The 27,159-nt window shown below is 39.2% G+C and overlaps 2 protein-coding genes and 1 long non-coding RNA gene across 8 annotated transcripts in view; 2 read left to right on the plus strand and 1 right to left on the minus strand.

Annotated features, from left to right (window-relative positions):
• LOC123363656 overlaps positions 1-9,218 on the minus strand; it is a 24,811-nt gene extending 15,593 nt beyond the window's left edge. For 2 of the 4 annotated variants that reach the window (XR_006576847.1, XR_006576845.1), the window contains exons 1-4: positions 7,794-8,164; positions 6,668-6,704; positions 6,452-6,549; positions 4,815-4,938 (exon numbers count right to left, since the gene is read on the minus strand). This is a non-coding gene — a long non-coding RNA (uncharacterized LOC123363656). Of the gene's footprint in view, positions 1-4,814; positions 4,939-6,451; positions 6,550-6,667; positions 6,705-7,793; positions 8,165-9,089 lie in introns of those variants that run through there. The other 2 variants (XR_006576848.1, XR_006576846.1) reach the window with 2 other exon arrangements.
• COMMD3 (COMM domain containing 3) lies at positions 8,458-13,970 on the plus strand. Its single transcript, XM_045004883.1, has 8 exons — positions 8,458-9,471; positions 11,133-11,244; positions 11,344-11,407; positions 11,491-11,525; positions 11,868-11,928; positions 12,021-12,077; positions 12,173-12,232; positions 13,301-13,970. The coding sequence occupies exons 1-8, from the start codon at positions 9,333-9,335 to the stop codon at positions 13,358-13,360; spliced, it is 588 nt and encodes a 195-aa protein (XP_044860818.1). The 5' UTR covers positions 8,458-9,332; the 3' UTR covers positions 13,361-13,970.
• Positions 13,971-16,058: 2,088 nt separating this feature from the next.
• BMI1 (BMI1 proto-oncogene, polycomb ring finger) lies at positions 16,059-26,797 on the plus strand. 3 transcript variants are annotated; one of them, XM_045004880.1, is made up of 10 exons: positions 16,059-16,544; positions 21,479-21,612; positions 21,952-22,048; positions 22,774-22,829; positions 22,929-22,979; positions 23,259-23,367; positions 23,458-23,503; positions 24,090-24,188; positions 24,698-24,778; positions 24,864-26,797. In XM_045004880.1, exons 2-10 carry the CDS (start codon positions 21,501-21,503, stop codon positions 25,191-25,193), a joined length of 981 nt encoding a protein of 326 aa, XP_044860815.1. In that variant the 5' UTR covers positions 16,059-16,544; positions 21,479-21,500; the 3' UTR covers positions 25,194-26,797. The 3 variants fall into 3 exon arrangements, with proteins under 3 accessions (XP_044860815.1, XP_044860817.1, XP_044860816.1); XM_045004882.1 differs by lacking the exon at positions 16,059-16,544 and adding an exon at positions 19,534-19,554; XM_045004881.1 differs by lacking the exon at positions 16,059-16,544 and adding an exon at positions 20,865-20,976.
• Positions 26,798-27,159: the final 362 nt, after the last annotated feature.

Genomic DNA, 27,159 nt, shown 5'->3' on the forward strand with positions numbered 1-27,159 from the left:
GCATCTTAAACATTTTAAAAACCTTATTTACTTTATATACAACAATAGTTTAGTTATATATTATAGACTTATAGAAAGAGACCTTCTAAAAACGTTAAAATGTATGACTGGCAAGCAAAACCTTAAATTAGAGTGAATAAATGAAGACTCAGCACACCACTTCTGAAAGGTTGCCGACCCCTGCTTTATATTAATTAATGTAAGAAACTGCAAGATAGGATCCTAACATTTATGTTTTTGGCATAATAACATTCTTTTGCTTTGTGGCTCTTGTTAGTATTTGTTTTCACAGAATACTGACAAATCTGCAAAAAGATTTTCAACAATATGGACCAAATCTTGAAGTCCCTTCTCAGGCAACATTCTCTTTGAAATGCAATGGAAGTGTTGGCTGAACAAGGACTTCAGGATCAAGCCTTATATGTAACATATATTTTCTGTAGTAAGTGTTAATACCAATTTTATGAGAACATTATAATTAGTATACATACAGTTAAGCTCATATACAGGTAACATCCACATAGGTATCCACACCATCATATTCTACAGTGTATAATAACATACAAAAACAGCAATTTCCCAGACTTTCCTTCCATTTTTCCCATCACCCCAGGCCTAATGCTATTTGGTAAAGCAAGATTAGGGTATCTGATGATTCCTATTGATTCAAATGTGGTGCTAGGATGCCAAAATCCCCAAGAGTAAAAGAACCTTCCCCTATCACTACCCCACTGCTTATTGATCTAATTCACCAACCAACCATTGTATTTTCTCTCACAAACAAATAAATCTTGCATGAAACAGAGAGTACATGAATACTGGTATTTTTATGTGGCATTGCTAAATTATTACAATAAGGATCAGCATAAAGATCCTTCTCTGCTTTCCCATGTTGGCCATCGTGTAAATGTCATCTAATAATGGCAGGATCCTAAACTGTATTGTGAAATCAGAATTATTTGTACATGCTGAATAAACTCGGTGTTACAAAATCCGTGGGCACTATCCTTTACTCCTTACCCTGGCAAAATTCCATTGATTTCAATGGTACTACTTGTCTAAGGATTATTTTTATAATTGTTGCAGGATCAGATCCAGTATGTGTAGCCATAAAATGAGATAATCCACATACCTACTGATTACTGCTCAAAATTATATTAATTGGCATCTTTCTTCATTTATGAATTGAGCCAAAAAAATTAAGAATAGATTAGGATGCTATAAATTGTTAGACTATATCCCTCTGAAAATATTGGTTTATATAGGGTAGTATTTTAATCTAAGAATTATGATTCTGATCCTGCAAACACTTAAACACAGGCATCATTTTCAGCACATGAATAGACTTGGATTTAATTGCTTAAGTGTCTGCAGGATCTGACTGTATGAGCGCACTAGTTATGTCAGAAATGCTAGGCATTGGAATTGAAATATGTGATGTAACTGTAAGAAATCTAACACATTTCCTTCACACAATCTGTGAATTGTTTGATGTATAGAATTGTTTCAATGCAAGGTCCTGATGCTTCCCCCACTGAAGTCAATAGGAGCAAAATAGAGCTCCCAAGTTGTCAGTACTCCTTATCAACATTAACTTTCATACATTATTATAGCTTTATAGATGATTAAAAGTGATCAGTGCAATATGTAATTGCTGATATGATCAAACCAAAATAATTTGACACCATACATAAATTCGCCTAATTTTGAACACATTGCTCAGGTTAATGAAGGTATTTCTAGAAAACATCAATACGCTATTCAAACTGTATTTGCTTTGGGATATGCAAGTTATGTTTTATGGTAGCTGATACCCCTTTTGAGATAAACTATATGGATGAGTGTTTCAACTGTTGTAAATCAGTGTAACTCCAGTAATTCAAGGAAGCTGCACTGATTTAAATAATCTGAAATACTTACATTTTCTAAAAATTGCTCAGGTATTCCCCACTAACTGTAACAGGAAATGTTGCAGTATGAGGCCCACAGAATTTTATTTATCTACCTTAGCTGTTTCTAAAGTGCCTATCATTTTGGTATCTAAGCACCATTTTGGGCCATCTGTCAAACAAACATTTTCAATTAACCCTCCCTCCCCCACAATTTCAACACTTTTAATTCTACAAAAATACAATATAGTTTCATTCTAGCACCCGCTACATTGTTTACTTTCCTATCATTGTTACAGACCACACACTATTTTTGTGGCTCTTATAAAAATACTTTTGCTGCTTGCAACTGCTGAATCTTTCATGTGAATAGAAGTAAAACTACCATAGAAAAATCTCTGTAAATGTCAGATTATAGATAACTGTTTATATTTTGAGTATCTCTCTTCCTTGATAAGAAGCTAACTAGATACAGAACTAAGAAAAACATTTCTGTTTGTTACATAAACATAAAATTATTTTATCAATTTGGCCCCATGCTAAATCAGATTTTAGTGGCCTGATATTAAGCACTTGGAGACAAAGTGCTATCTAAAAACATGTTGCCTTAATTTCTTTTGAGGTTTATCTATTTTATAACTCACATTTGCTGAATGCCATCTTACAAAAATTACTCCTTTTTTGCTCTTCTATATGCTGCCTCGTATTATGTGACAGACTGTGAATGCATGGTGACAATAATAATCACTGAACATATTATTCTCTGCATAGGCTTCCAACAGTGAAGCTATGATCTTTGCAACAAGGAGATATAAACAGGTAAAGTAAGACTGATTTAAAACATTGACAAGTCTTAAAATGTATTTGGTTTGCTCTCCAAAAATACTAGCAAAATGAGATTCTTTTCAGTAAAACTAAAGCATATGGAAATGTAAATGTGGAGGACAAATTTCTCACTGTACTGAATGCATGTCTGTGTTTGAACCCTTCTTGGGAAGCATAAATTATATACACAACTTATAGATGTCTATAAATCATTTCAGCGTTGTGATTTGAATGGTAGCAAAATGTTCACATTAAAGTCTACCGCAATTAGATGTATGTTGTCCATAAATACAGAATAAAAATATGAAAACCCAGAAAGATTTATTTTGTATCATACTTTGTCAGTATTTCAAATGCTGTTTATTTGCAATATAGGACTAAAATTTACATAAAACAAAATCAGCATTTCTGCTGAAGCAGCAGGCTTTACTTTTTGTGCTTCTCTCTTCACTGCTAAAGATTTGCACCCTTTATATAGGCCTCATTTATAAATCTCCATAAATCTGGTCACATATGCTAGAATTTTATCTTGAAGGAATATCAAATGTCTACATAGCCTACTTTGTTTGTGTTTGTGAGAAAGTGGGAGGCTGAGAATACAATAAATTGTAATTCATTTTATTAGCAAGACTTAAAAATGATGCTGAAACTTACAAAAAGGCAGAACTACTATTATATGAGATGTATTATATTATACTATATATTATAATGGTGCCTGCTAAAACATCTACGTAAGTCTTACATTATTTAAATTAATAACCCCTTTTATAGGAGCTCAGGCATAAGAGTATACAAAGTATGTCAAACAGTGGCACAGAGATATGAGGTCTCAGCCTCCAATCAATTTTATAGTGAAATTTGGTTTCAATGGATTTGACATTTTTAAGTAAAATGAGGGGAAAATGTAGAACCTTTATGCTTTAAAACACTTGCTTGTATTGTTATAATTCAGAACTGGCTTTGATTCTTTGAAAGAGTGCAATTTCCCAGACTACTTCTGCCTCTGAATATTTATTAAAAGAAAAAAATTCAAATGACTAAGATGTTAACTTTTTAAAAGTGGACAATTCAGATATGCAGAATATAGACCTTCATAAAGATTTTTGTTTTCTGGGCATATGGGACTGTTCCCATGTGCGAAGGGAAAGTGGAAAAACAGATCTAGATTAACTTTATTCCTTGACAAATAGAAGTAATTTGTGACTAAGTCAAAATGAAGTCAATTAATAGCAAATAGATAATGCTTCTTTTTCATTTTTGTTTTTAACACCAATCCCACTTAATCCAGAAAGATTACAAAATTGGAAACATTAGTTTTCACTGTAAAACTGGACTAAGGAATTTTGAATACATGATTAGAAATAAACTAAACTACAATAGTTTTCATCAGAGGTTACAGAAAGTATACAATACATCCTTAATATTTTTGATATATTTCACTTAAAAACTGATTTGTTACATTATAGATCAGCACTATCTCTGGGCCACTTTTAGGCATGTTTTGTTGGAGAGGCCCTTTCTACAACCAGACAATATATTGTATTGGATCAAGAATTCAAAACTTATCCAAAAATTGCCAGAAAAGCTGCAAAATTATTTTTAGAAAATATATTATGACTAGTTCTACACTTATACCTAATGAAAGAAATACCTACAAGAGCCTTATCAACAGCACAATATGGGTCATGGTTTGGTTCAGGGCAGTATTTTGTTTTCTGCTAATGAAGATGGGAGAAATGTTTCTGGGCCATTTTTGTGTGTGTTCTTTTAGTCTATCATTGCAATCATCGTTATTACAACAGTGATTGATCTAAGAAAGCAAAACAGGGCCTACATTTGTCATGGGTTTCTCTTTAAGTATGTACCAAATGAAAGTTATGTTTCATGGTTACTATTTAATTATTCCTTACTGTTTTTTTTTCTCTTATAATCTGTTTCAAGCATTTTTTCCAATAAACTATGTTTTATGAAAGGAAAACTCATTACTTACCTAAAAGAAAAGGGCAGGATCCTAAGCTGTATTTTGAAATCAGAATTATTTGTACATGCTGAATCAACTCAGTGTTACATAATCAGTGAGCACTATCCTTTACTCCTTACCCTGGCAAAATTCCATTCAGTCAGTCTCTGGATCAAACTCATTGATGTCACTAATGGTTTTGCATAATATCGATGGCAGGATATCTTCCTAGGTTATCACCATCTTCTTTTCCACTGGAGAAGACTATGTAGAAGACAAGATGCAAATCTAGAGCCTATGATTTTGGTCCAACTTCGTACACTTCATGAATATCTATTCTAGGCATGCTAAATGATTTATCATTCAGTTTTGAATATTATTGCCATGTTAGTTGTAATGAATTCTTTATAACTGAAAAAATAGACAATGGGTTGTGGCAGTTAGTATGACTGATTAATTATTGTTCTAATCTTAATGTATTTACTTTGTACCATTTTTAATATTCAGTTTAGTTTTCTTTTGGAAAATACAATCATTAGAGTTTTTAGTATATATATATATACACACACACACACACTATGCAAGAGCAACAAAATAACACTTGTATTAACCTGACAAATTTGTGAATCAACTTGACCTCCTATCTGAAAAGACAAAAGACTGAGATGTTGGGGCAGATTAAATTAAAAATATGATTTTTGCAATGAAGATAAACTAAACTAATGTATAATCTTTTCATGAATTTCAGGCATTTAAGGAAATACATTGTTAATTATAATTTAGTTTCCAAAATGTTGTAAATTTAAAGAAAACTCTGGAGTATGAATTTCTGTAATAGGCTTTTGTGCTATTTATGTGTATTTCAAAATCTTTCTTTCAGTAGTTATCCTTTATTTTATAGTTGTGATCTCTTTTCCTCTGTAACTATATGTTCATATTTCTGTCCTAGCCTCCATTTTATGTTATCTCCTCTCTCCTCCATTTTATATAGCCTCTTTCATGTGTGGGTAAAACAGTCACTATATACTATTATTATATAACACAGCTGCACAGATAGCCTTATTTTCTCTCCCCTTTTTTTCTGTGGTCTTTCACTATTGCAAAAGGAAACTGACCAAGATCCCTGTCTGCCCAGGCTTCAAAGATCATAACTCTGGTAACTTTCACTTTGCAGCCAATGTGTCAAAACAGAAATATTGCTTCAAAATGCATAGCAGATTTCTAATTTTTATTTTCTAATAGTATTAATGCATTATCTTGAAGCCTAGTATGGTATGTATACAATACATTATATTTTAAGTGCCTGATCCTGCAGTCACTGGGTGCTACCCCCACCCCTAATTAGGAAGGTGACTGGGCCCTAAGTACACAAACTCTGTTTATACAATAGCTTGACAAGACAGCCCATACATAGTACAAGAAAAATGGGAACTAAATGTTGTTCTTCTTACCCATTTACATTATAGACTGTGCCAATGTGAACAGTGATATACAGACTCTTAGCCCATTTATTTTTCTTTTTTAAAGTAAGAAACATAAAAATGTATGTTAGAGTAACAATAAAGAATTTACTTAAGTAAGTCTACACAATGAGACTGTCTTCTTGAAAGGAAAAATACAGTAATTCTAAACCTATAAAACCTTTTACTCAGGAAAAACTCTCATTGACTTTAACTGCAGGATCAGGCCCTTTAGATATTTACCTATCCAGCTATCACTAGACACAGATATGAAAATTGTAAATGTTTTTAAAGATAATATGCTACTGTTTAATTACCTTGATAACTATAAATGGTGCTCATAACTCTGAATGAAAACTGTCTTTTCACTGCTGCTTCCCAATCTGTCCAATCTGCTGAAAGCCCTGTCATCAACCTGCAAACAAAAAGTGATAGCAACATACTTCAGAAGATGAGCAAAATGGAAGTCTCAATTTATGTAATAATTGTGTTGATTTTAATGATATTGAATATTAAATATATGTATACTTTACCTGTTATGCTTACAAATAACAACTAGGATGAGTAAAGCTGAAAGAAATTAGAGAAAAATATTTTTCTTTCTATTTTTTTTTTACTTTATGCATTTGGCAGCACAATGTGTATAGATGACAGTTTCACTGTTTCCCCTGTCATCTGTGTAGGTCTTTAACATAGCAACAGGGGAGAGAGAAATCTTTTTAAAAATAGGAAAACGTGATTTTAAAATCACAAAAATAGACAGGGACACTCAGGAGAAGGTGTATACTTTTACATCATATTTTAAAATTACCTAGATTTTAAATTGATGGGTGTCCTTTTAAGAAAAATTCTCCTTGACTTTAGTGGGAGTTTTGCTTGAGTAAGGAGTGCTAGATTATACATGGAATGGCTAAGAACATTCAAGTATGCAGGACAAGTATCATGTCTTAAAATGTTTTAAATTGTTTTAATTTGTATTCAAGGATTGTCATTTTATTTTTATGCAACAGAATTTGTATATTATCATGATAAGGCCTTTTACACTGAGGATGTCAAAGGAGAGTCAATCACATGATTTGGTCCTTAGCTGACTCACAAATACATGCCATCAAACGGCTTTATTATTTATTATAGACTGTTAATCTTAAAACATAGCATTTAAATAACAGGTAAACAAAACATAAAGTGCTTATATAACATATTATGTCAACACCTTGTATCTCAGGAATATATTACTTACAGGGTCATCAATCAAAATAATACTATTTCTCAGGTGGCATTTATCTACACCAGTGTTTTCCATATGTGAGAATGCATATTATATTGGTGCTATAGTGATAATATAGTTGTAGTTAAAGAAGCATTTTGCTTCTAAGCCCCTATTTTGGTTGCGTATAATTTAGCAAAATTTACCATTTTGGTTGGCATTTCTCCTGGCAGTTCATTAACCCAAATATGACTTACTGGGAAAGCTTGGTAAAATTCCATCCAGCAAGTTTCAGATAAAAGTTTGTCATGTTTATGAATTTTTTAGGCTGCACTTTTTTCACACTCATATTACTCTAAACCAATTTAATTTGAAAAATTATGCTTTAGTAAATTTGAAAAAATATTAAGAAATAAAAGTATTAATGAGTTAAAATAGTTGTGCTGCAATACCTCATTTTCCTTATTGTTTCAAGGGCCAAGTCATTGGAAGATTTGCAGCTGACTTCAGACAGGAGCAGGGCTGAGCCCACAGTGCAATAATCCAGATAAACACAAACTATGTGAATATATCAGAATATGCTCATTGAAATACATATTTTAATAATTACACATTCAAGCAAACAGTATATTTGTATCAATGTGTGATCATTTGGATCTAACTCAAGTAAATGCACAAAACTCTGTTTTTGTATTTTTTTTAAAGACATACAAATAGTACATTAATAGAATGTTACAGATGAGATTTTAAACACATGAATTACTCACAAAATTCATGGATAGTGTTTCCACAGCAACATTGTATAGTTCATATATTTAAACATAGATATTAATAGAAAATTCTACATATATGAAAAAGAGCTGAGTTATATTTACCGTGGGAATCATAGCATTAAGGCTTAAATCCACAAAGGTATTTAGTCTCCTAACCTCCACTGATTTAAATGGAAAACCTTGTGAGTCTAGGTCGAAAGTTCTCTGACTTTTGTGTATGGAAACTCTCAACCATAACATTACACTGATATCATTTTTTTTTCATTTTATAGGTATACATATTACAAAATGTCTGTATGTACAAAAGAAACATTAAGGCCACAATCCTACAAATACTCATGGGACTAATAGTATGTAAAGTTAAGCATGTGAATAAGTGCTTGCAAGATCAGGGCCTGTTACTGTATTGCATAATGGAAGAACAAATACTAAAACAGATTCAGATTTCCACAGCACTGGAGAAAGTATCAGGTCAAAATATAAAATATACATCTACCATTCCAGCTTTTAAAATATATTATATAATAATACATAAATAATCATTATTGTTATAGACAATTCTAATGACCTCTCTCCATAGTGTCCATCTACAATATACCAGTAGAGTTATTCAGCAATGTATTTGTGCCATTCCTACAGGAAAGAGGCATACAAAGGTCTGGAAGCTGCACATTGATGTAAATAACATGTAATACATTTCACAAATGATAATGTAAACCAGAGTAAGATATATAGCAGAAAGAGGAGAAAAAATGCATTCCCTGGGGCTGGAAAGTTATTGAAAGTTCAGAGCCAGGGTAAAGCCAGTTTACAGCGCACGGGGGGAATTTCCTTGGCTGTTCCCTACAAATAAATCAGTGGTGGTATTTACACTGCAAAAAAAAAAGGGGGGGGGGTTAACACCAAAAGTGTGTAAAATTAATGGATGTCCATTAGATTTTTATTATTTTAGTTAGAAAATGGCTTTGCTCCTACCCTGGTAAAGGAAACATAGAGGACATTGAAAAGCGGGGGAGGGGGTTAAATACAAAAGCACTTATGTGTGGTGTCTAGCTCGGCAGAAAGGGTGCCTAGCTTCCAACAGCCGCAGCAGCTCCTCTCGCTTTCTGGGACTGTGCTGAAAGAAGCAGCCGCTGCCGCTCTAGCTCCTCCGGAGCTGAGAGATCAGCTGAGCCTTGGTGTCACGTGGGCCGTGTGTCGAAGGTCACAGCGCTCACAATGGAGCTGTCGGAGTATGTGCAGAGCGGCTTGCAGATCCTAGCCGATTCTGGCTGCTTTTCTCCTAGCGCCTACACGGTTCTGCTCCAGACGGCTTTCCAGAGCCTGCTCAACGCCCAGGCGGACCAGGTAGCTTTAGGTAAGCGCTGCTTCTCGAGTAAGAGCTAGGCGAGGAAAGGAGCCTGCAGTGTCTTTCTGGGCGCTGGAGAGAAACAGGGAAATGGATCTATTTTTATCTTCTGCTGCATTATTGTGACTTGTGTTTGCAGCTAATTGTAGCTAGAGCCAGACCCCTAGATCCCTGTACTGTAACGCATACTATGCCACCTGCACCAAGCAAGACAAACACCAATGTAATCGCTTTCCCACGTAGTGTTCTTCCCCCATGTTTGTTATTTCACTGCAGAAATAACTGTGCATTTCTCGCTTGTGGCCTAAAAGAGATTGCAAGCTCCAGTTAAATGAAAGGAGCTTGGATGTTTTGGACAGTTGGGTAACTATCACTTCTTGTCCTGGCTGGTTATTCGAAACAGCTCTATAGGGGGGTTAAGCTACGTATATTTGCCAACGGGAGAGGTTAAAATGAAGATGGCATGGGTCAAATTTGTATGTGGCAGTGGGTCCAGTTTGGTTTTGGCAGCTGCAGTCCCAGTCTTTAGTTGATGTCCCTTATAAGTATTTTTAATTCCCAGCTCCATTTATTTTCAGTGCAGTTTGGGTTATAAAAATCTGTTGCCTGGTCAGTAATTGCACATGCAAAGTAATCGTGTGTTGACATTTGACATGCAGCTTCGCACAGCAGTAGGGTGGAACAACAGGATTTGTTTTAATTATTCGGCTAGTGACTGCAATATAGTCCAAAATGTCTATTGGAAAATGCAAATCGCTGTGGGGGTGATTGTAGCTAAAACTGTAATTATTGAACAAAATTATAATTTACTTGGGGGAGGGGTTAATCGGTCTTTTGGTAAAATTTAATCTGCAGACAGTTCCGAAGTAAATTGTTATTCGGAGAAATATTTACTCTAAACGAGAGTGCTTGAGTGTTTAATTGTGTGATGTATATAGCAATTAAAACGAAGGCATCCGCCTATTTGTGTCCGTGAGTCCTCCTGGGTCGCGAACAAAAGTTGTTTGTTTTGTTTTGTTTTTCCCTGTGGGATGTTTCTTCCTATGGCAATCCCAGCAAATCTGTGCAATTAGTTTATAATTTACATTATTCTTAATTGGATCATTGAATTTAATTCCATAAATTAACTGAATAAAATAGGGGTGGGGGATGGATGGAAGGGACGATTAGCAGAAAAAGAGCTAATTTACTCAGAAAATCTGTGAAACCTTTGTATTTATGTTTTTAAATTTTATGAGCCGGATTCTGATTTCGGTTATACCGGTGTAAATCCGGAGTAATTTACACTGGTGTAGTCGAGGTCAGATTCTAATTCCATGTCTCTGGTGATAAAGCTCTGAGAAATGCTTGCAGGTGGGGTGATGGGAAGTTAAGGGTTTCCCTATGATACGTAAGATTTTTAATCGGTTGAGGGGAGATGCATGTACCCACTTATTACTGAAACTAACGTATTAGCAATGATTTTTACAATATGAAAATACCTGCGTTTTGTGCTGTATTTGGTTTAATAACTTGCCTACATATTTAGTTTCCTGCCACCCTCTAAATTATGAAACATTTTACTTTGTAACTTCTTAGAACAGTTCATTTTAAAAAGAAAGAGACGCCCTGGTTTAAGCTGTTTTCAGGCTTCAGGAACAAGTATATCATCAGTCATTCATTTATTTTAGATCACCCAGTCTTGAAACATATTGACCCAACAGTATTAAAACATTGTCATGCAGCAGCTGCAACTTGTATACTGGAGGCTGGAAAACACAAAGCCGACAAATCTGCTATAAGGTATTTTGAAGCCACTCTATTTTTCTAGTGGCTGTTACTTTAAATTATACTGCTAATTTCTATTCAAAGACTAATACACTTCTGTTTTTCTCTCTCTAGCACATGTCTAGAAGACTGTAAATTTGATAGAGAGAGAATAGAGCAATTTTGCACCGAATATCAGGTTTTAAGCCAATTTTAAACTATATTTCCCTTTTATAATTATTCATTCAACATGTTGGCAAATACATGTTTTCCTTTTTTCAGAAAAACAAAGATACGTTGGAACTCATATTGGGAAGGTAGGTTATTCTGTCAACAGAAATCATTTTTTTCGGTTATAGATACTATTTAAACAAGCAAACAAAAAAAAACAAATATATTTTGGGGGGAATTATAATGAGCTATTTAAATGATTAAAGTAACAAATCGTTCAATTGTATTTAATACTTTTGAACACAAATTTAAACAAAATATGAACTTTCCTTTTCCCATTTAACACTCTCTTCTTTAAATAAAGTTGTGAACTTTTGAACAATCATTTGAGAAAATCGTAAAAACTTGTTAGCGTTTGTTTACCAAAAGCCTTGAAGAACTGACCTTTACTTTTAGGGTAGGATACACATAACCATTGTATCTTTCAGTATAGGCAGGTGTCCTCTGCACATAACCGATGTTTCTTGGCGCCTGGAATATCAAATCAAGGTAATCTTACCACATTAGGAAACTTTGATTTGATTTCCTTCTCTGTGGTAATGTCTGATTTTGTGTGTGTTTGTGTTTTATCATCACTTTAGACCAGCCAACTTCATAAAACTTATCGACCTGCCTATTTGGTGACCTTAAATGTGGAGGTACTGTATATCACTTTTCCTAGCATAAGTAGATAAAAGGCAACTCGAGGCTCAGGACACATTTTAATTAAACAGGTGTTATTCTTTTCCTTCAGAACAGCGACTCAAGATCACACCCTGACGTTAGTTTTAGTTGCACTATGGAACAGTTACAGGTATTTTCTTATATCATCACTGTTTCTGTATTTGACTCCAGCGCTGTGAATTTTGATCGGGTGTCAATCAACTGCAAAGTTTGTAAACAGTTCAAAAAATATATGGGGTTGGGAAGAATGCCTTTTGTAAAAACATACAAAAAATATTTCATTTAATATCTGTACTTCTGATGTGAAGCTGCCAGCTACACGAAGTTAATTACCTGGGAATTACTCTTTTGTTGGTATGGCTTTAGAAACCGATGGAAAACATTTCTTAATGTAATGCTAATCTGAAAGGAAATCATCAGTTTTCTACAACTTTAATCTCCTGTGATACAGAGAAAATATAAAGGAGAAAATGGTATGGTATTTGGATAACCACTGCATGATTGATTAATGTGTATAAACTGAAGAGTTTTAATCTGTGCTAATTGCACCTAAAGAGGAAGTAATTAATTGAAATATACATTGATCTCTACTTAGCAATTAAGCATGTAATTAAGTAGTTGGAGGGCTGTTATATTGAAAAATATTAGGGAAAAACTGTGAGACTGGTGGAGGTAGGGGGATGCAAAGATATTCCAATTACAAATTTAAAACTCAAGTGAAATGTTTCCCAAAAACTTTGTTTTACCTACAAAGAGATATTTTGGTTAGGTTTAGGTTTTGCTGAGTTGATTAAATTTGACATGCTTTTGATTGCTGGATTGTGTTGGCATAAAAGTTGACATTAAATATTTTCAAAATATTTGAAATCTGCCTATGGCTATTGTGATAAGTATCTCTTAATGTTAACTGTGAATACACTGCTGATACAATCTTCATTTTGAAAATGCACTTTAATATTTTAGTAACGGATCCATGTGAAAGGTTACCTTTTGCAAATATATGTGGAATACTTTAAGCATTGAAGCATAGTAAAAGTTATTGCTTTAATTGACATTTCAATTTGTATCAAATATAAAAGTCCTCTGAGGCAAGTGCTGCTATTCCCATTTTGAGTAGCTAAAAATCATGTATATTTGTCTCTATTAGTAGCCAGTTTGTTGCAAAACATATTCTAAAATGAAGTACTCCATCTTTTAGGATTTAGTTGGAAAACTAAAAGATGCAGCAAAAAGCCTAGAAAGAGCATCTCAGATGTGATCGAAGGAAATTGACAATCCACTGGGTTCAAGAGGAAGAAAAGTGCACTGGCTCCTAACAGTTTCTTCGTCGGGAACATGCTGAATCAATTTTCTTCTTTTTAAAATATCATGTAGTCACAAACTTAGACCTTATTACTTATGTATCAGCTATTGAATCTGAAATTCTGTATTCTAGTAAGTGTAACTACTCTTTCTGTGCAGTCAAATGTATGTTCTTTGTTAAAATCCTGTTTTCTTATCACAACTGGTCGTACATTAGATGGGTAGATAATTGTTTTGTCTTTAAAATATTCACTTTATTTTACTTTGTGCTTTCTTCTGAAATATTATTTTTCCACACGTTATAATAAAATGGATTAATTTCTTCTCTCCATTTTTGTGGATGAAAAGTTCCCAAGGGGAGGAAACAGCCGCTCCGTTTAAAATGACATTTCCTTGGAGGAACAGGTATTATCGTTCAAAAGGCAAAAACTAGTGCAGTGCGATACTGTTAAGGTTCTAGCGATATGATTTGTTAGATTGTAATGCCGTTGTCCGTCTATTGCTGTATCCTTCACTCCGAGTGATGTTGCACCTTGGGTGAGATTAAAATTAACTCAAACTTTACAGTGGGAGGCAAAACTGCCAGTCGTTGATCTTGCCCCGGATTTACTCATTAAAAACTCAGAGCAAGCACCGCTCCACAGAGGCAGGCAATGGGTCAAGCTCTGCTCTTGCTGAGAAGTCCCTCCTGTTGTTTCAGTACGGATGTAGGGTTGGAACTGAAATGGGACCTGCGTTATCTCCACAACCTCTTCACACACACACACACCCCTTCTGCCGTATTATCTGGAAGCTTGTCCTTCCAGAAATTATACCCTGTGTATGAAATCAGCGTTGATACATAACTCTTCTCCCCCTGATCCTCTTCCTCGCAGCCGCTGTCTTTGATCGACAGGCGGGGGGGGGGACTCAATTGTTGAAGAGAATAAGCACCGCTTTAAATGCAAAAGCGGGGTTGGCTCCTGCAGTCCTGACTCGGGCAAAACGCTGAGGCGCTCAGGTGAGGACTGCAGCTGTTGGGTACAGCGCTGCCTCTCCTTCATTAAAGCTCCGGAGCCAGGCACGGGGGTCTATTGCTCTGCAGCGATCCTGGGACGTCCTAGGAGGGGAGGTTAAGATGGGACTGACCTTGCCTACTCCCTTCCCCCGTCGGTCAATACTCCCTGATATGAGCCCTTCCCTCAGGGAGCCACATTCTCTAGCGCAGCCCCTCTGGCGAGCAAGCCCCCGGAACGGGCGGAGAGCGGAGCTTTAGCCTTGATAGTTTGACGCTGTCGTGGACCGTGTCCAACACGAGGGCGCCTCCCGTCCACACACGGGGTGTGTCCAGCGGGGGAACAGGAGATGGGCGCAGCCCCAGCAAGCAGCGCCGTGCCTGGGGGAGCCATAGGAGGGGCCGAGTCAGGGTGGGAGAGGAAGAAGGAATATGCCCGGGGGGTAGGAGGGAGCCAGGCGTGCGCGCAGGATGAGCTGGGGACAGGGTGCATGTGGCGGGAGGGCGGGGCAGGAGGTGTCAGGGCGTGTGGAGGAGGCAGTGACGGGCTCCGGGGTTCGCTGGGGGTGGAGGGAACAAAGGTATGGATGAAAACGGAGACCGAGGGGTATGTATAGAAGAGAGCGAGGAAGGGGTAGGAATGTGGGGGAAAGGCGGCCCGGGAAGGTGGTAGGAGGGGGAGCCGTGCTGAGTGTAGAGGGAAGGAAGGTGGAATAGGGGAGCGGAGGCTGATGGTGGCATGTGGATGTGGAAGAAGCAGGACGCAGGCGTGTGTGAATAGCGGCGTGGAAAGGCAGCCGTGGGACTGTTTGCAGATGGAAGAGGGACAGGAGCACGATGTGCAGAGTCCGGGCAGAAGGCAGGAAATTGTGTGTGTGCATCGAGGGGGGCAAGTGTTATGTGTCGAGGGATGGGGGGTGCGTGTGCTCAGCGGGGGAAATCCCGGGCGGTCGCACAGAGTGCGGGCAAGGGCTGGAGGGGATGTGTGAAGTGGAGGGGGAAGAATGGGCAGCGTGTGTGTGGAGGAGCGAGGAGAGCCCGCGTGGTGAGCGCGGCGGTGGGACTGGAGGTGGGCAGGAGGGGCGAGCGGAGCGTGGGGAAGAGGCAGCTCTGGGTGTCTACAGCCCACAGCTGGGCAGAGATGGGGCAGGAAAGGTGGGCAGAGGCGGAGGCAGCTGGTGTGTGTGGATGTGGGGCCAGGAGAAGGACGGAGGCGGTGAGTGTCGAGAGGAGGCATGGACCGTGTGTGAATGGAAGGAGGGGTAGCCGGGCTCGCAGTGCCTGCAGCCAGCGGGGGAGAAGAATAGGGCTCGAAGGGGTGTGGAGGGAGAGAAGGAAAAGGCGAAGTGTATAGTGCGGAGGGAAGCGGAGAAGTGGGGAATGTGAGTAGAGGGGGGGCCGGGGCAGCGTGTGTGCAGCGGGGAAAAGGAGGAATAGGCAGGGTCTGTGTGCGTGCAGGGTAGCGGGGGGAGGAGGAACAGGCAGAGTGTGTGTGGAGTGGAAGGGGGAGGGGGTGGCCTGCGAGGAGGGGGAGGAGGCGGCTGAGTTGTGGGATTGGGTCATGGGGAGGCTGACGGGCTCCGACTACACCGACACTAATTCCCAGGCCACCCTTAAGGAATGAGGAGCCCCACGTGATGCTGGCGGGGCGGGCGAACTCTGAGCCATTTTGGGGACGGTGTCAGTTTCCACTGTGTGCCTTCAGCGTTGCATTTTTCCCTCCTCCGCCCTCCCTTCCCTGTTTCCCCACCAACAACTATGAAATAATAATAATAAAAAGGAGACCAAGAGACAGAGCAGGGGCCGAGGGGGAGACAATGGGCTGGTGGAGACAGAACCCATCCGGATTAGAAAGATTTTAAACTCCCAGCTCCTCAGCCACCCAAAAACCAGACTCAGAGGGAGAGAGACAGAGGGAGTGAGAAGGGTCGGTGGAGGAGAGGAGAAAACCCGGTTGTTTTGTAACTAACATGAGCTGAGAGCAGCAGCAGCAGCAGCAGCAGCAATAAGCTTATTGCAATTGACAGCGTCTGCAGTTCATTTCAAGATGGCCGCTTGGCTCACATTCATTTTCTGCTGAACGACTTTTAACTTTCATTGTCTTTTTTGGCCGCTCCGATCATCACCCACCGGCTCCTTTTTCCGGGTATGTATAAAGCGAGGTGTCTCCTTGCCAAGGACGGGGGGCGGAAGGGGGTGGCGGCGGGTTTAGGCCGGTTTGGGGGCTGCAAAGGGGAGCCTAGGTGTCCCCCAAGCTCTCCGTATGCGAAAAGCGCTGACAGGCTGCTCCAACCACACACACACACACACACATAGACTCACACAGCAGCAGCAGCAGCCTGTGCACTCACTTTCGTTACGCACCCACATTTGCAAATTTTAGTTCCTTTCTTTCCCCAGCTGCCCCCTAAAATGTTTCTGTGCACATGGCCCCCTAGGAGAATATTTATATTTCCAGTCCCTGTTTCCAGCCCGGCCTCAGCGCCCTTTGTTTAAAGGCAGATTTTGATTAAACCGGGACGGTTCATGAAATCTGGAGCTGCCTAGGTCAAGTGATTTCAGTCCTCTCCGAAAGAAATATGCTTGGGGGGGTTTAAAGTGTGAGATACTGCACCCATTTTATAGAGATAGGGCCACTGGGGGGTAGTGATCCCGCTGGGGGGGTTGTTAGACCGGGGGGGACCGCGAAGAAAATGTTATTAACTTAAGTTGGACAAACACTTCTGTGAAATTTGATGGCTTGTAAGATGGCGGTTCCCAGTTGTTTCCAATGCCTCCGTTTGCATTTGTGCTTAAAATGCTAAAGTTTCTGGGCTTGTACCTGTTGAGGGGGGGACAGGGGAGACCAAAGTTGAAAAATAACTTTTTGTGAAGAAATCACTTTAACTGTGATCCTTGAAAATTGGGTGTGCAGATTTACCATAGCGAAGATGGTGTGACTGCAGGACATAGTGGGGTTTTTTTGAATGGCTTTTTTTTCTTTAACTTGTATTTTCCTTCTAAGCCCGGGAAGGGTAAATTAACATGAACGTCTCGGTAAAGTCTTCAAGGTGCCGTGGATTTACTCGTCGTGATGTTTATGGATGGCACTAGAAAGTTGATTGTATATGTTTATGTAATTGTGTGTGGCCTTGACAATACACAACTTGGCGCTTTCCTAGCCCTTTATTGTTAATATTTGGAAGTAAACAAGAAAAGAGAAGCAGAAAAAAATCAATTTATATAAAAGGAAAATCGTCATTTTCCAGAATCTAAAAACTAAGCGTCGTACCCCGCTCTCCATAAAGTTTAGGGAAATGTAGACATGTATACCCAACGCCAAGTATAGCATTCAATAGTTTTCTGCATAGTTCATAGTAGACAGTGTTTCTTTATTTTACAGGACTCTTAAAGACTAGAGAGTTTCTGGAAATGTAATCCACTAAAAATGCTTAGAGGCGCTATTTACAATACATCCCGTAAACTAAGGCAGACCTTCGTTGCAATTTACCAGATACAAACTATTGATCTATACCAGATCATGGCGATACCTACAAATTCACGTTAGTTTATTTAGGTAGACTGACTGGGTACTTCAAGTAGTTAAATTTATGAGCCTGATTTTAAGGGCTGGGGATTTTTACCCTCTGCTGCCATTCTTCAGTTCTTTCTTTACTACAATATGCTGTGCAAAGACGTTCTTTGGGGAAATACTATCCGTACAGTTCCTTTAAAACATATGTGGACATTCTTTAGTGAAGGGACAATAATAGTATTCATAGTAAGAGTGGCTCTTATTCCTAAAGATAATAAGGCTTTAGGTGACAGGCTTGTTATTGCTGAACAGACAGTTCTTCCAGAGGATATAGGTGCAAAGTACGCAAAACCGTCTGAATGAAGTTACCTATATTTTAGATATACTTTGTTACACACCTGGAAAACCGAATTGGATGGTTTATTGCACTCAGATTTTTTTCATAGTCTACCTGATTATAACCACAAGAACGTGCTTCTGTTTTTCTTCATTTTGACATAACCCATGTAAGGCCTCTAAACAGTCAGTTGACTGTCACTGTTTACCGCTAGCAAGTTTTACTATCACGTATTGTTACATTTAGTGGGGTTTTTTTTGGTTGTGTGTGTAGCTATATATATATTCATGTTAAGGGACAGTTTGTGTTGGCTGTGGTGAGTCTATGGATTCTTAACGTTAATACCAGTAGAAAAACCTGAAAGGATTTTCCTCTAACCAAAATATGATGGTCAGGTTTTGCTGTAGTAAAATATAGTGTGTGTGTGTGTATACTGGACACGCTCGTCTACAGAAGTGTGTGTGTACCAGGTAACTTGTAGTGAGTATTTGGGTGTTTGATTCAGTTTGCTGTAGGAGATCACAGATTTCAGAGACAGCTCATAGTGTGCTAGCAGAAAAAGAGTTAACTTTAGACTATAAATAATATGCGGTAGGGGATGCTGCGACTAAACAAGGTTCACGGTTGAATTAAATTCTCCATTTAGGAAGAGGCTGCGCTTGCATGAAATAAAACACGTGTTAATATCTTTGGAAGGAACCGCCCTGGTATATCAGGACTTGGGAAGAATTCTAAACCAACCGTCCTATGTGACCTCTGCCACGGTTTATTTAGCAATATAGATGTGTATGATTTACACGGTGTTGGGTTTAACAGATAAAACACAGAACAATGAAAGCAGCCTATTCATATTTGAGTAATGTAAGAAACCCCAGGTCAATGGCAATGCAGTAATATACTTCAGAGACTGAAGTAAAGCCGCCTTGCATTTATCCTCTCCTACAAAAACATGCTGTCGATATCAATAAAAAAGAGTGGCAGGTTGGAGACTGTTGAGGCGATCTTTGGAATCAGAATACAGTGACATTTGTGTCTTGACTCCCTGCGCGGTGCCACACTCAGCCTTGGGGATATCACCTCACCATAGCCCTTTGCACATGGCTCGCAATCATTTCATATTGGAGAGTTTGTCTACTGTATATTGCTTGTTCAGAGAGTCTCATGCAGCAGCAAGAGAAGTTTTCTTGCTCAGGTCGCTCGTGGGCGCTGTGGACACTTTCTCAGAAATGTTGTATCCCTCACCTGGCCAGTTTGACTGGCATTCAGAGCGTTTCGGAACCTGGCTGGTATCGTTGGGTTTCACTGGTTGGTATCGAAGCTTGCGAGGATCTGGGGAGAATCTCGAGCAGTATCCAACAGCGAGTTTCATAAACTCAGGCATTTCAGTCGAGGGTAGCTTCTGCTGTGTCCCAGAAAGGGTGAGATCAGGAAACTTGGTCCGTGGAGTGGGAGCACTGGAATGGGGAGGTGACTGGCATGCATTGTTATGTCACGCTCTTCAGGTTCTAGTTGACAGTAAATAATTTACTGTGCAATTGGCGCAGCTGGCGGCTTTTTTTTTCTCCTTGGAGTTTACTCTTTTCCCTCTTATTCTTTCCTATATATGATTTTTGTTAGTGTTGTTGCAGCCGATGGGGGGTTGTAGGCTGCGGGCTGGGAAAATGACATTTGTTTTTCACTCCTGTCGCTGCACAGCGTTGACAAGGTGTTGATTTAGCGTTAGGAATGGTCTGGTCACGTGGTCCTTTGCATATTGTCACTCCCGCACTGTTTAAAGTAGCTTTTATTGCTCAAAAGGTGATTTGTTCAAACAGTCTGAGATTTGCACACCGGCTTCCTCCCACACGGACACCTCACCCCCTTATTGCAAATCTCTTTCCACCTTAGCAAAACTTTGCACCGTTCCTGTCCGAGCCGCGGGAGAATTTCATTTTAGACCCCAAAAAGCGTTAAAACGAGACCCAGTTAAATAAACATCTCGGTAATGCGATTGCAGGGAGCTGGGGCGAAGTCTACAGCTGGCGAGCTAGGGGGATCTGCCTGGGAATGCGGTTCGGCTGGGCTGGGAGAGGGAGGGAGCAGAGGGGAAGAGGAACGATCTCAGACAAGCTCCTTGCACCGAGTCGACGTGGATAGAGGCCCCTGAGAGGATCCGAAATGGCCGAGACTCGGGAGGAGCCTCTTGCATTTGCCTCCACTAGTCTAAGACCCCAACACCGGCTCGGCGCAGCTCTCTGGCCGCCCGAGACCCCTCCCACCACCAGCTCCGCTTTCAGCCCCCACCCCCAGCCCCAGCCCTCCGCTCCCTTTGCACCCTGCGGGATCGTGCGGCAGCTCTGCCGAGCCCGGTCCCACCAGCCCCCTCCGCGCCGGACACCACCTCCCCCAGCGGCACCCCAGCCCCAGCCCAGGTTCCTCCAGGCCCAAGCTCTGCCCGGCGCCGCTTCGCAGACACCCGCAGCCTGGCCGGGCCGCGCCCCCTCCCCGGCCCGGCTTCCCCCGGCCCGCATCCTCCCCTCGGCTCCCCCCCGCCTGGCTCTCGTGTGTTCCCAGCGGTGGCAGGATGCCAAGTGTAAGTGTAAGTTGCTATAGCAACCCCCTCGGATAGCTGAGCAGTCCCGAGCCTGCACCGAGCGCGGCGCGAGGGGGGAGCGGCCGCCGCCCGGACCCCAGCCCCGGCCGGGTGGGCAGCGGGCAGCCCCCGGGGCCGGCCGGAGCAGCTCCGAGGTGCGTGTCTCCCACCCCCGGCCCTCCGGAAATGCCAGGGCGGGCGCAGCGGGAGGCGCCGGTTCCCCTTTGTGTGGCTCCCCTGCAACCCTGTGCCCGGCCCGCCCCACGGAGAGGGGACCCGGCTCCCTCCGCACCCCGGGCTGCGGGCTCCAGCCGTGCCGAGGGGATCCGGGCCAGCGAGTAACCGCAGCACCCGCGGGGGAGCGGGTAGGTGCTGTGCAGCGGGCTCGCCCTCCCGGAGCTGGCAGAGGGCTTGGACCCCGGCCCCCAACGCGGGGCTACAGGCACCTCTGGCCGGGACATTTCCCTGGGCTGTGTCACCCGGGCATCGCGCCCGCCCGCAATTCCCTGTCTGGCCACTTCTCCCCCTCCAGTCTCCTTCCATATTTCCCTGCGATTTGGGGATGCAACTTCAGCGTGGGTGGGGAAACGCGGGCTCTCTGTCCCTGGGACACTGAGCTCGTCCCCTAGTCAATGGTCCTCTGTGTGTGTCTTTCAGAGCCGCCTTTTCTTAAGCAAAAATGCACCGAACAACCAGAATCAAAATAACCGAGCTAAACCCCCATCTCATGTGTGTGCTCTGTGGCGGGTACTTCATTGATGCAACAACCATCATAGAGTGTCTACACTCCTGTAAGTACAGTAAGGCTCTTCTCATTGTCCCTGTGCTGCTTCGAAAACGGAGCTATTAGCTAGAACATCCAATATGCAGATTTGTGCGAAAGATGATTTGTTCACATTTCGTTTGACAAAAGCCTTAGTCTTTGTTAACGTGGTGTGTATATCTATGTACACACTGAGCGTCTCAGTTTCACGTTAATTGCAGCTAATCAGAGAACTTGTTTAGCTTAAGCAGCGCATTTCTAACAGTGGACCATTTATTAGCTTGCATAGTGTAAAAATTGCACCCCTGTCCATATCTGAGTATTACCTAATAATATTACTAAAAGCCTTACGTGTTTTTACTTATAGTCTGTAAGACGTGTATCGTACGTTACTTGGAGACAAGCAAGTATTGTCCTATATGTGATGTCCAAGTTCACAAAACCAGACCGCTTTTGAATATAAGGTAGGAGAAAAGTGTAATTTTACTTTATAAAAGGGGTCTAGCTGTGAATATTTTGATGTTATCTCTTCATCTACAATTTAAATCTGAGAGGAGTTGTCAATTTACATGCTAACGTTTGCCTATGTGCTGTCTTTGGAGTCTTGTCACGGACTGAAATCGAAGACTTGACTGGATGCGAGACACAATGTTTTTGTATTTTTTGGAATACACTAACCGCTTGAACAATGTCCTTTTCCCTCTCCTTATTTATCACAATCCCATATTTTGTATCTCCATGTTCCATTTCACATAGACATTCTGCAGTGTTCTTCAGAAACATCAAAAATATTTATGAAACTCAAAAGGAAAAGTTAAACTTCAAAAAAAAGTCCTCGTCCTTTAGCAGGATCCTTCATTGCTCCTTTGTGGTGTTTATCTCCTCTTTTTGGTTGGTGGTTACAGGTTTTTAAAAGGCCTTCTTTCAGACTGAGCGAATACTGTACGAGATAGATTGCTAGTGGACAGAGAATATTTTCAGTCAGATAAATTGCAAAAGAGTTAACATTTATTTTAATAACGTCAATTTGTTTGTAAAGTCTTGTGGGTTAATTTTAATATAGCTGAGCCTTTTATTTTTGTAGACGATCCCTCATTGCTAAGGGATTGATTGTAAATGAAGAGCTGTAACTTTTATTCAAATATTGTTGCATTTGCTTATTTGTATTTTGGGGTTGTTGTTGTTTTAGGTCAGATAAAACTCTCCAAGATATTGTGTACAAACTAGTACCAGGCCTTTTCAAAAGTAAGTAGCTAAATCAAATAACAATACATAACTACTATGCTGCCTTTTTACCTATAGTACAGAGTAAACTAAATGAAACATATATGCTTTCCCATCCAGATGAAATGAAAAGAAGAAGAGATTTTTATGCAGCTCATCCATCAGCTGATGGTAAAACTTTCTAGTTTATTAAACCTGTGGTAACAATTACATAGACTGGACCTTATACTTTAGCTAAAACATCTTAATATTTCCTCTTTCATTTACAAGTTATTTAACCATAAATACATTTAAGACACCCTGGATTCAGGTTTCTGATTAAAGATATAATAATGGCTACTTAATACTAATACATTATCTTAGTATTGAGGTTTTCCCCTGTTACTGAGAATTGTCATTCTGTCTGATTTTAATTTAAATATATAAACTATTGTGGAAATTTCTGTCCAGCTGCCAATGGCTCTAATGAAGACAGGGGAGAAGTTGCAGACGAAGACAAAAGAATTATAACGGATGACGAGATAATAAGCTTATCCATTGAATTCTTTGACCAGAATAGGCAAGTTCTGTGGGCAATATTTTGTTTATCAATATTAACAGCTCTATCTATTATTATTATTATTTGTAATTATTTCATTGTTTTCTCCAGATTGGAACGGAAAGGAAATAAAGAGAGAGAGAAATCAAAGGATGAGGTAAATAATCTAGCTTTACTCGAGACAAAAGCCTAGACAGACAAAAAATTACTTTTTGGACAGTTTGGTGGGTGAGCTAAATAAATAATTACACCTATCTGCCAGAAGAAACAACCCCCATAAAAAGATATTAAACAGAGGTTTGCAACTTCTTACTGCTATAGATAGAAAGAAATTGCTTTGGTAGACAAAATAGAAGCTGTGTTAATACTTTAAAAATGGAAACTGAAGTAGTTTGCTCTTATTTTTTAAATGTAATTTATTAGAAGAAAGACAATTTGAATTTTTAAAATATAATCACTTGAAACATCTCTACTAATAATATTTTTAATCTGTTTTAGCACCCTTACATATACAATTACTTATATAGTATTTGATTTTGCTCTACAATTTTTTTTAGTATTTAGTGCCTATTTCCAATTTTCTTCATAAGGAATTCACAATAGAAATCTTAAAACTGTAGTTGGTCATTTTATAAAGTTTGTATGCTTTTACTCAGTTATACTGTGTCATCCTAAATTAAACAGTTAAAAATTTGCTGTTTGTTCTCAGTACATGGACTGACTTTTTCCAAATATACTGTTAGGTGAATGACAAAAGATATTTACGCTGCCCAGCAGCAATGACAGTGATGCATCTAAGAAAGTTTCTCCGAAGTAAAATGGACATACCTAATACTTTTCAGGTACCTGGATATTTTTTTTATTTTGTTTTGTTTAACAGTCCTTTTATTTTAAACCTTCCAGAGCTGTTTAGCTGTATTGTTGTTTGTTTATTTTATTTTAAAGTGGGTTTCTGATTAGTTGTTTAACTCAGAACCACAAAATAATAACTAACCATAATTAAAATGTATAATGTAATATTTTGTAAGAAATAAGAAAATACTTTAAAATCCCACAGAAGCATTTGTGTTTATTCTGTAATTCTTTTCAAATTTATTTTTGCCCTCTAAATACTGAGGAAATTATTCTGCATAGACTTTTTAAAAAAATTAAATGCTCTTTTCATATATGCCAGATAAATAGTACGTATCAAAAGTTCTCCTCCGCCAGGCAGTTTTGGAGTAAAAGGTTTTGAAGTCCCTTGGATAATATTGCTTTCAGATCACTTTTTTCCCTGGAAGAAAAATATATTATGCTTTAAGTTATTTTATTCTGATACTTATTAATTGAAGGGTTAATGTCTTAAAAATAGATCGATGTGATGTATGAAGAGGAACCTTTGAAGGACTACTATACACTAATGGATATTGCCTATATTTACACTTGGAGAAGGGTAAATACCTGCCGTTCCTCTTCTCACTCTGTAATCTTTACTGGTGCAGAGAGTGCGCTTATAGTGCCTTCTCTTTGTTTTGCAGAATGGACCTCTTCCTCTGAAGTATCGAGTTCGACCGACTTGCAAAAGAATGAAGATCAGCCACCAGAGAGAGGGCTTAAATAATAGCGGAGAATTAGAAAGTGACTCTGGGAGTGACAAAGCTAGCAGCCCAGCAGGAGGCATCCCCTCTACTTCATCTTGTTTGCCCAGCCCCAGCACTCCAGTGCAGTCTCCCCATCCTCAATTTCCTCATATCTCTAGTACTATGAATGGAACCAGCAGCAGCCCTACCAGTAACCACCAATCCTCCTTTACCAACAGAGTGCGGAAAACATCAATAAATGGCTCTTCGGCAACTTCGTCGGGCTGACACCTCCATGAGACTGCCGAAAACCCTGATTTATACAGATCTCTTCATGCCATTACAGCTTTATAGATGCTAATACATGTGACTATCGTCCAAATCGCTTTCTTTTGTAGTGACACCGAACTTGGCTATGAAAGATGGACTAGGTGACTGTTTATACGGACGTTAATTACAACGAAAGATTGTTCTGTAAAGGATTATTTTCAAAGGACTGGGAAGCAAACCGACGTGTACCATGATGTGTTAGGAAAGAAGTGGAGTGATTTCTGTCCCCATCATTTAGACATGGGAAGCTCCGGAAGTGGATATAAACCTTGGGATGTAGTTTGTTAATCCAGACTAACTCCTACATTACATTCTCTTCAATTGTTATTGTTATGATGCTGTTTTGTGAACCCGTAGAAAGCAACTGCTTTTTCATCTTGAAATTCAACAAAACGGAAAGAATATGCATAGAATAATGCATATATGTAGCCATGTCACTGTGAATAACTATTTCTTGCGTATTAGCCATTTTGATTCTTATGTTGCATCCTTACTTTTCTGTTGCTGCGCAGAACCGATCAAAATGAAAGTAAACTTCAGTTTTACAATTTGTATGCCTAAAAGCGGGTATTACCGTTTTATTTACTGACTTTGTTTAAATGATTCGCTTTTGTAAGAATCAGATGGCATTATGCTTGTTGTACAATGCCATATTGGTATATGACATAACAGGAAACAGTATTGTATGATATATTTATAAATACTATAAAGAAAATATTGTGTTTCATGCACTCATGATATGGTTGTTAAATTTCCAAACTGGTTCGACCCTTGCAGATGCCACCTGTTCGAATTTTGCTGATATTGCAGAGAACACGTTGTGTGTGTGTGAAAGCTTCCGTCTTTGAGAGCTATCACAAATCTCTGATAACCTGAAAGCAATTGGCAATCTTAATAGGATTTTATGGGCTTTATCTTGTTTCAAGTGATATATTTTTACTTTTACCCAACGCTACTAATAGTTTAAATGGTGCAGTGAAGAAAAATTAAGGAATATGGAAGTGATTTACCTGTTAGGTTAGTTTTATTATTTGGTGTGATGGAATTGTGTTTTTAAAAAGCACATGGAATCATTACAGAAGCCATAAAATATGTGGTATAAATTTTAAGGAACCAGCAAGTTGCTGGATGAAGGCATTTTATCTACATTTGTTTTAATATATATGTATATGGTACAGTACTAACTTCATTAAAATTTAACAGGTACTTTAATATTTCCAATAAACTGTGGAGAACGCCTCCTCTTTAATGTTCTGCCAATAGGAGCATTTTATCAGAGGCTTCCAAAGGTCTTATTTTTTAACTAGAAGGAACACTTTCAACTCAAAATATGAATAGCCCGGAACACTTTTCAGTTTGTGCTTTGCTTTGGTCGAACTTCGTGTGTGTTCATCACCCACCATTTATACATTTGTGAGGGTGTTTATTCTATATGGATATTGTTTCATGTTTGTACGGGAAAATTGTAGTTAAACATTTCATTGTCTCCAGTCTGCAACAGAAGCACAATTCTATTGCTTTGTCTTGCTTATAGTCATTAAATCATTACTTTTGCATATAAATTGCTGTTACTTGTCCTGCTTGTTTTTATAGATCAGGTGACTGCAAATCCTCCATAGGGATTATTGATGTATAATGTCTTGTTAAACGAGAGTTGATATTCTTTCCTGTAGTAAACATGTACAGTTCCATTTCAGCAGTTAAAACGTTCAGTTTTATATACAGGAATATCTTTCATTTATAGTTGATCAAAGAAATAAATAAAAGGGATACTTCATTGAATAAATAGTAAATAAGCTTTGTTAATCATGTGATATCAAAGACAAATAGAGTGCTGTTACTGAAATACTCTGTGTGTGTATGACAGGTTTCGGTAAATAGAACAGGTCACCATAGAATGAAAATAACACAATCATCTTAAGAG

This window comes from Mauremys mutica, chromosome 2 (genome assembly GCF_020497125.1).
Source record: "Mauremys mutica isolate MM-2020 ecotype Southern chromosome 2, ASM2049712v1, whole genome shotgun sequence".
NCBI classification, from domain to species: Eukaryota; Metazoa; Chordata; order Testudines; family Geoemydidae; genus Mauremys; species Mauremys mutica.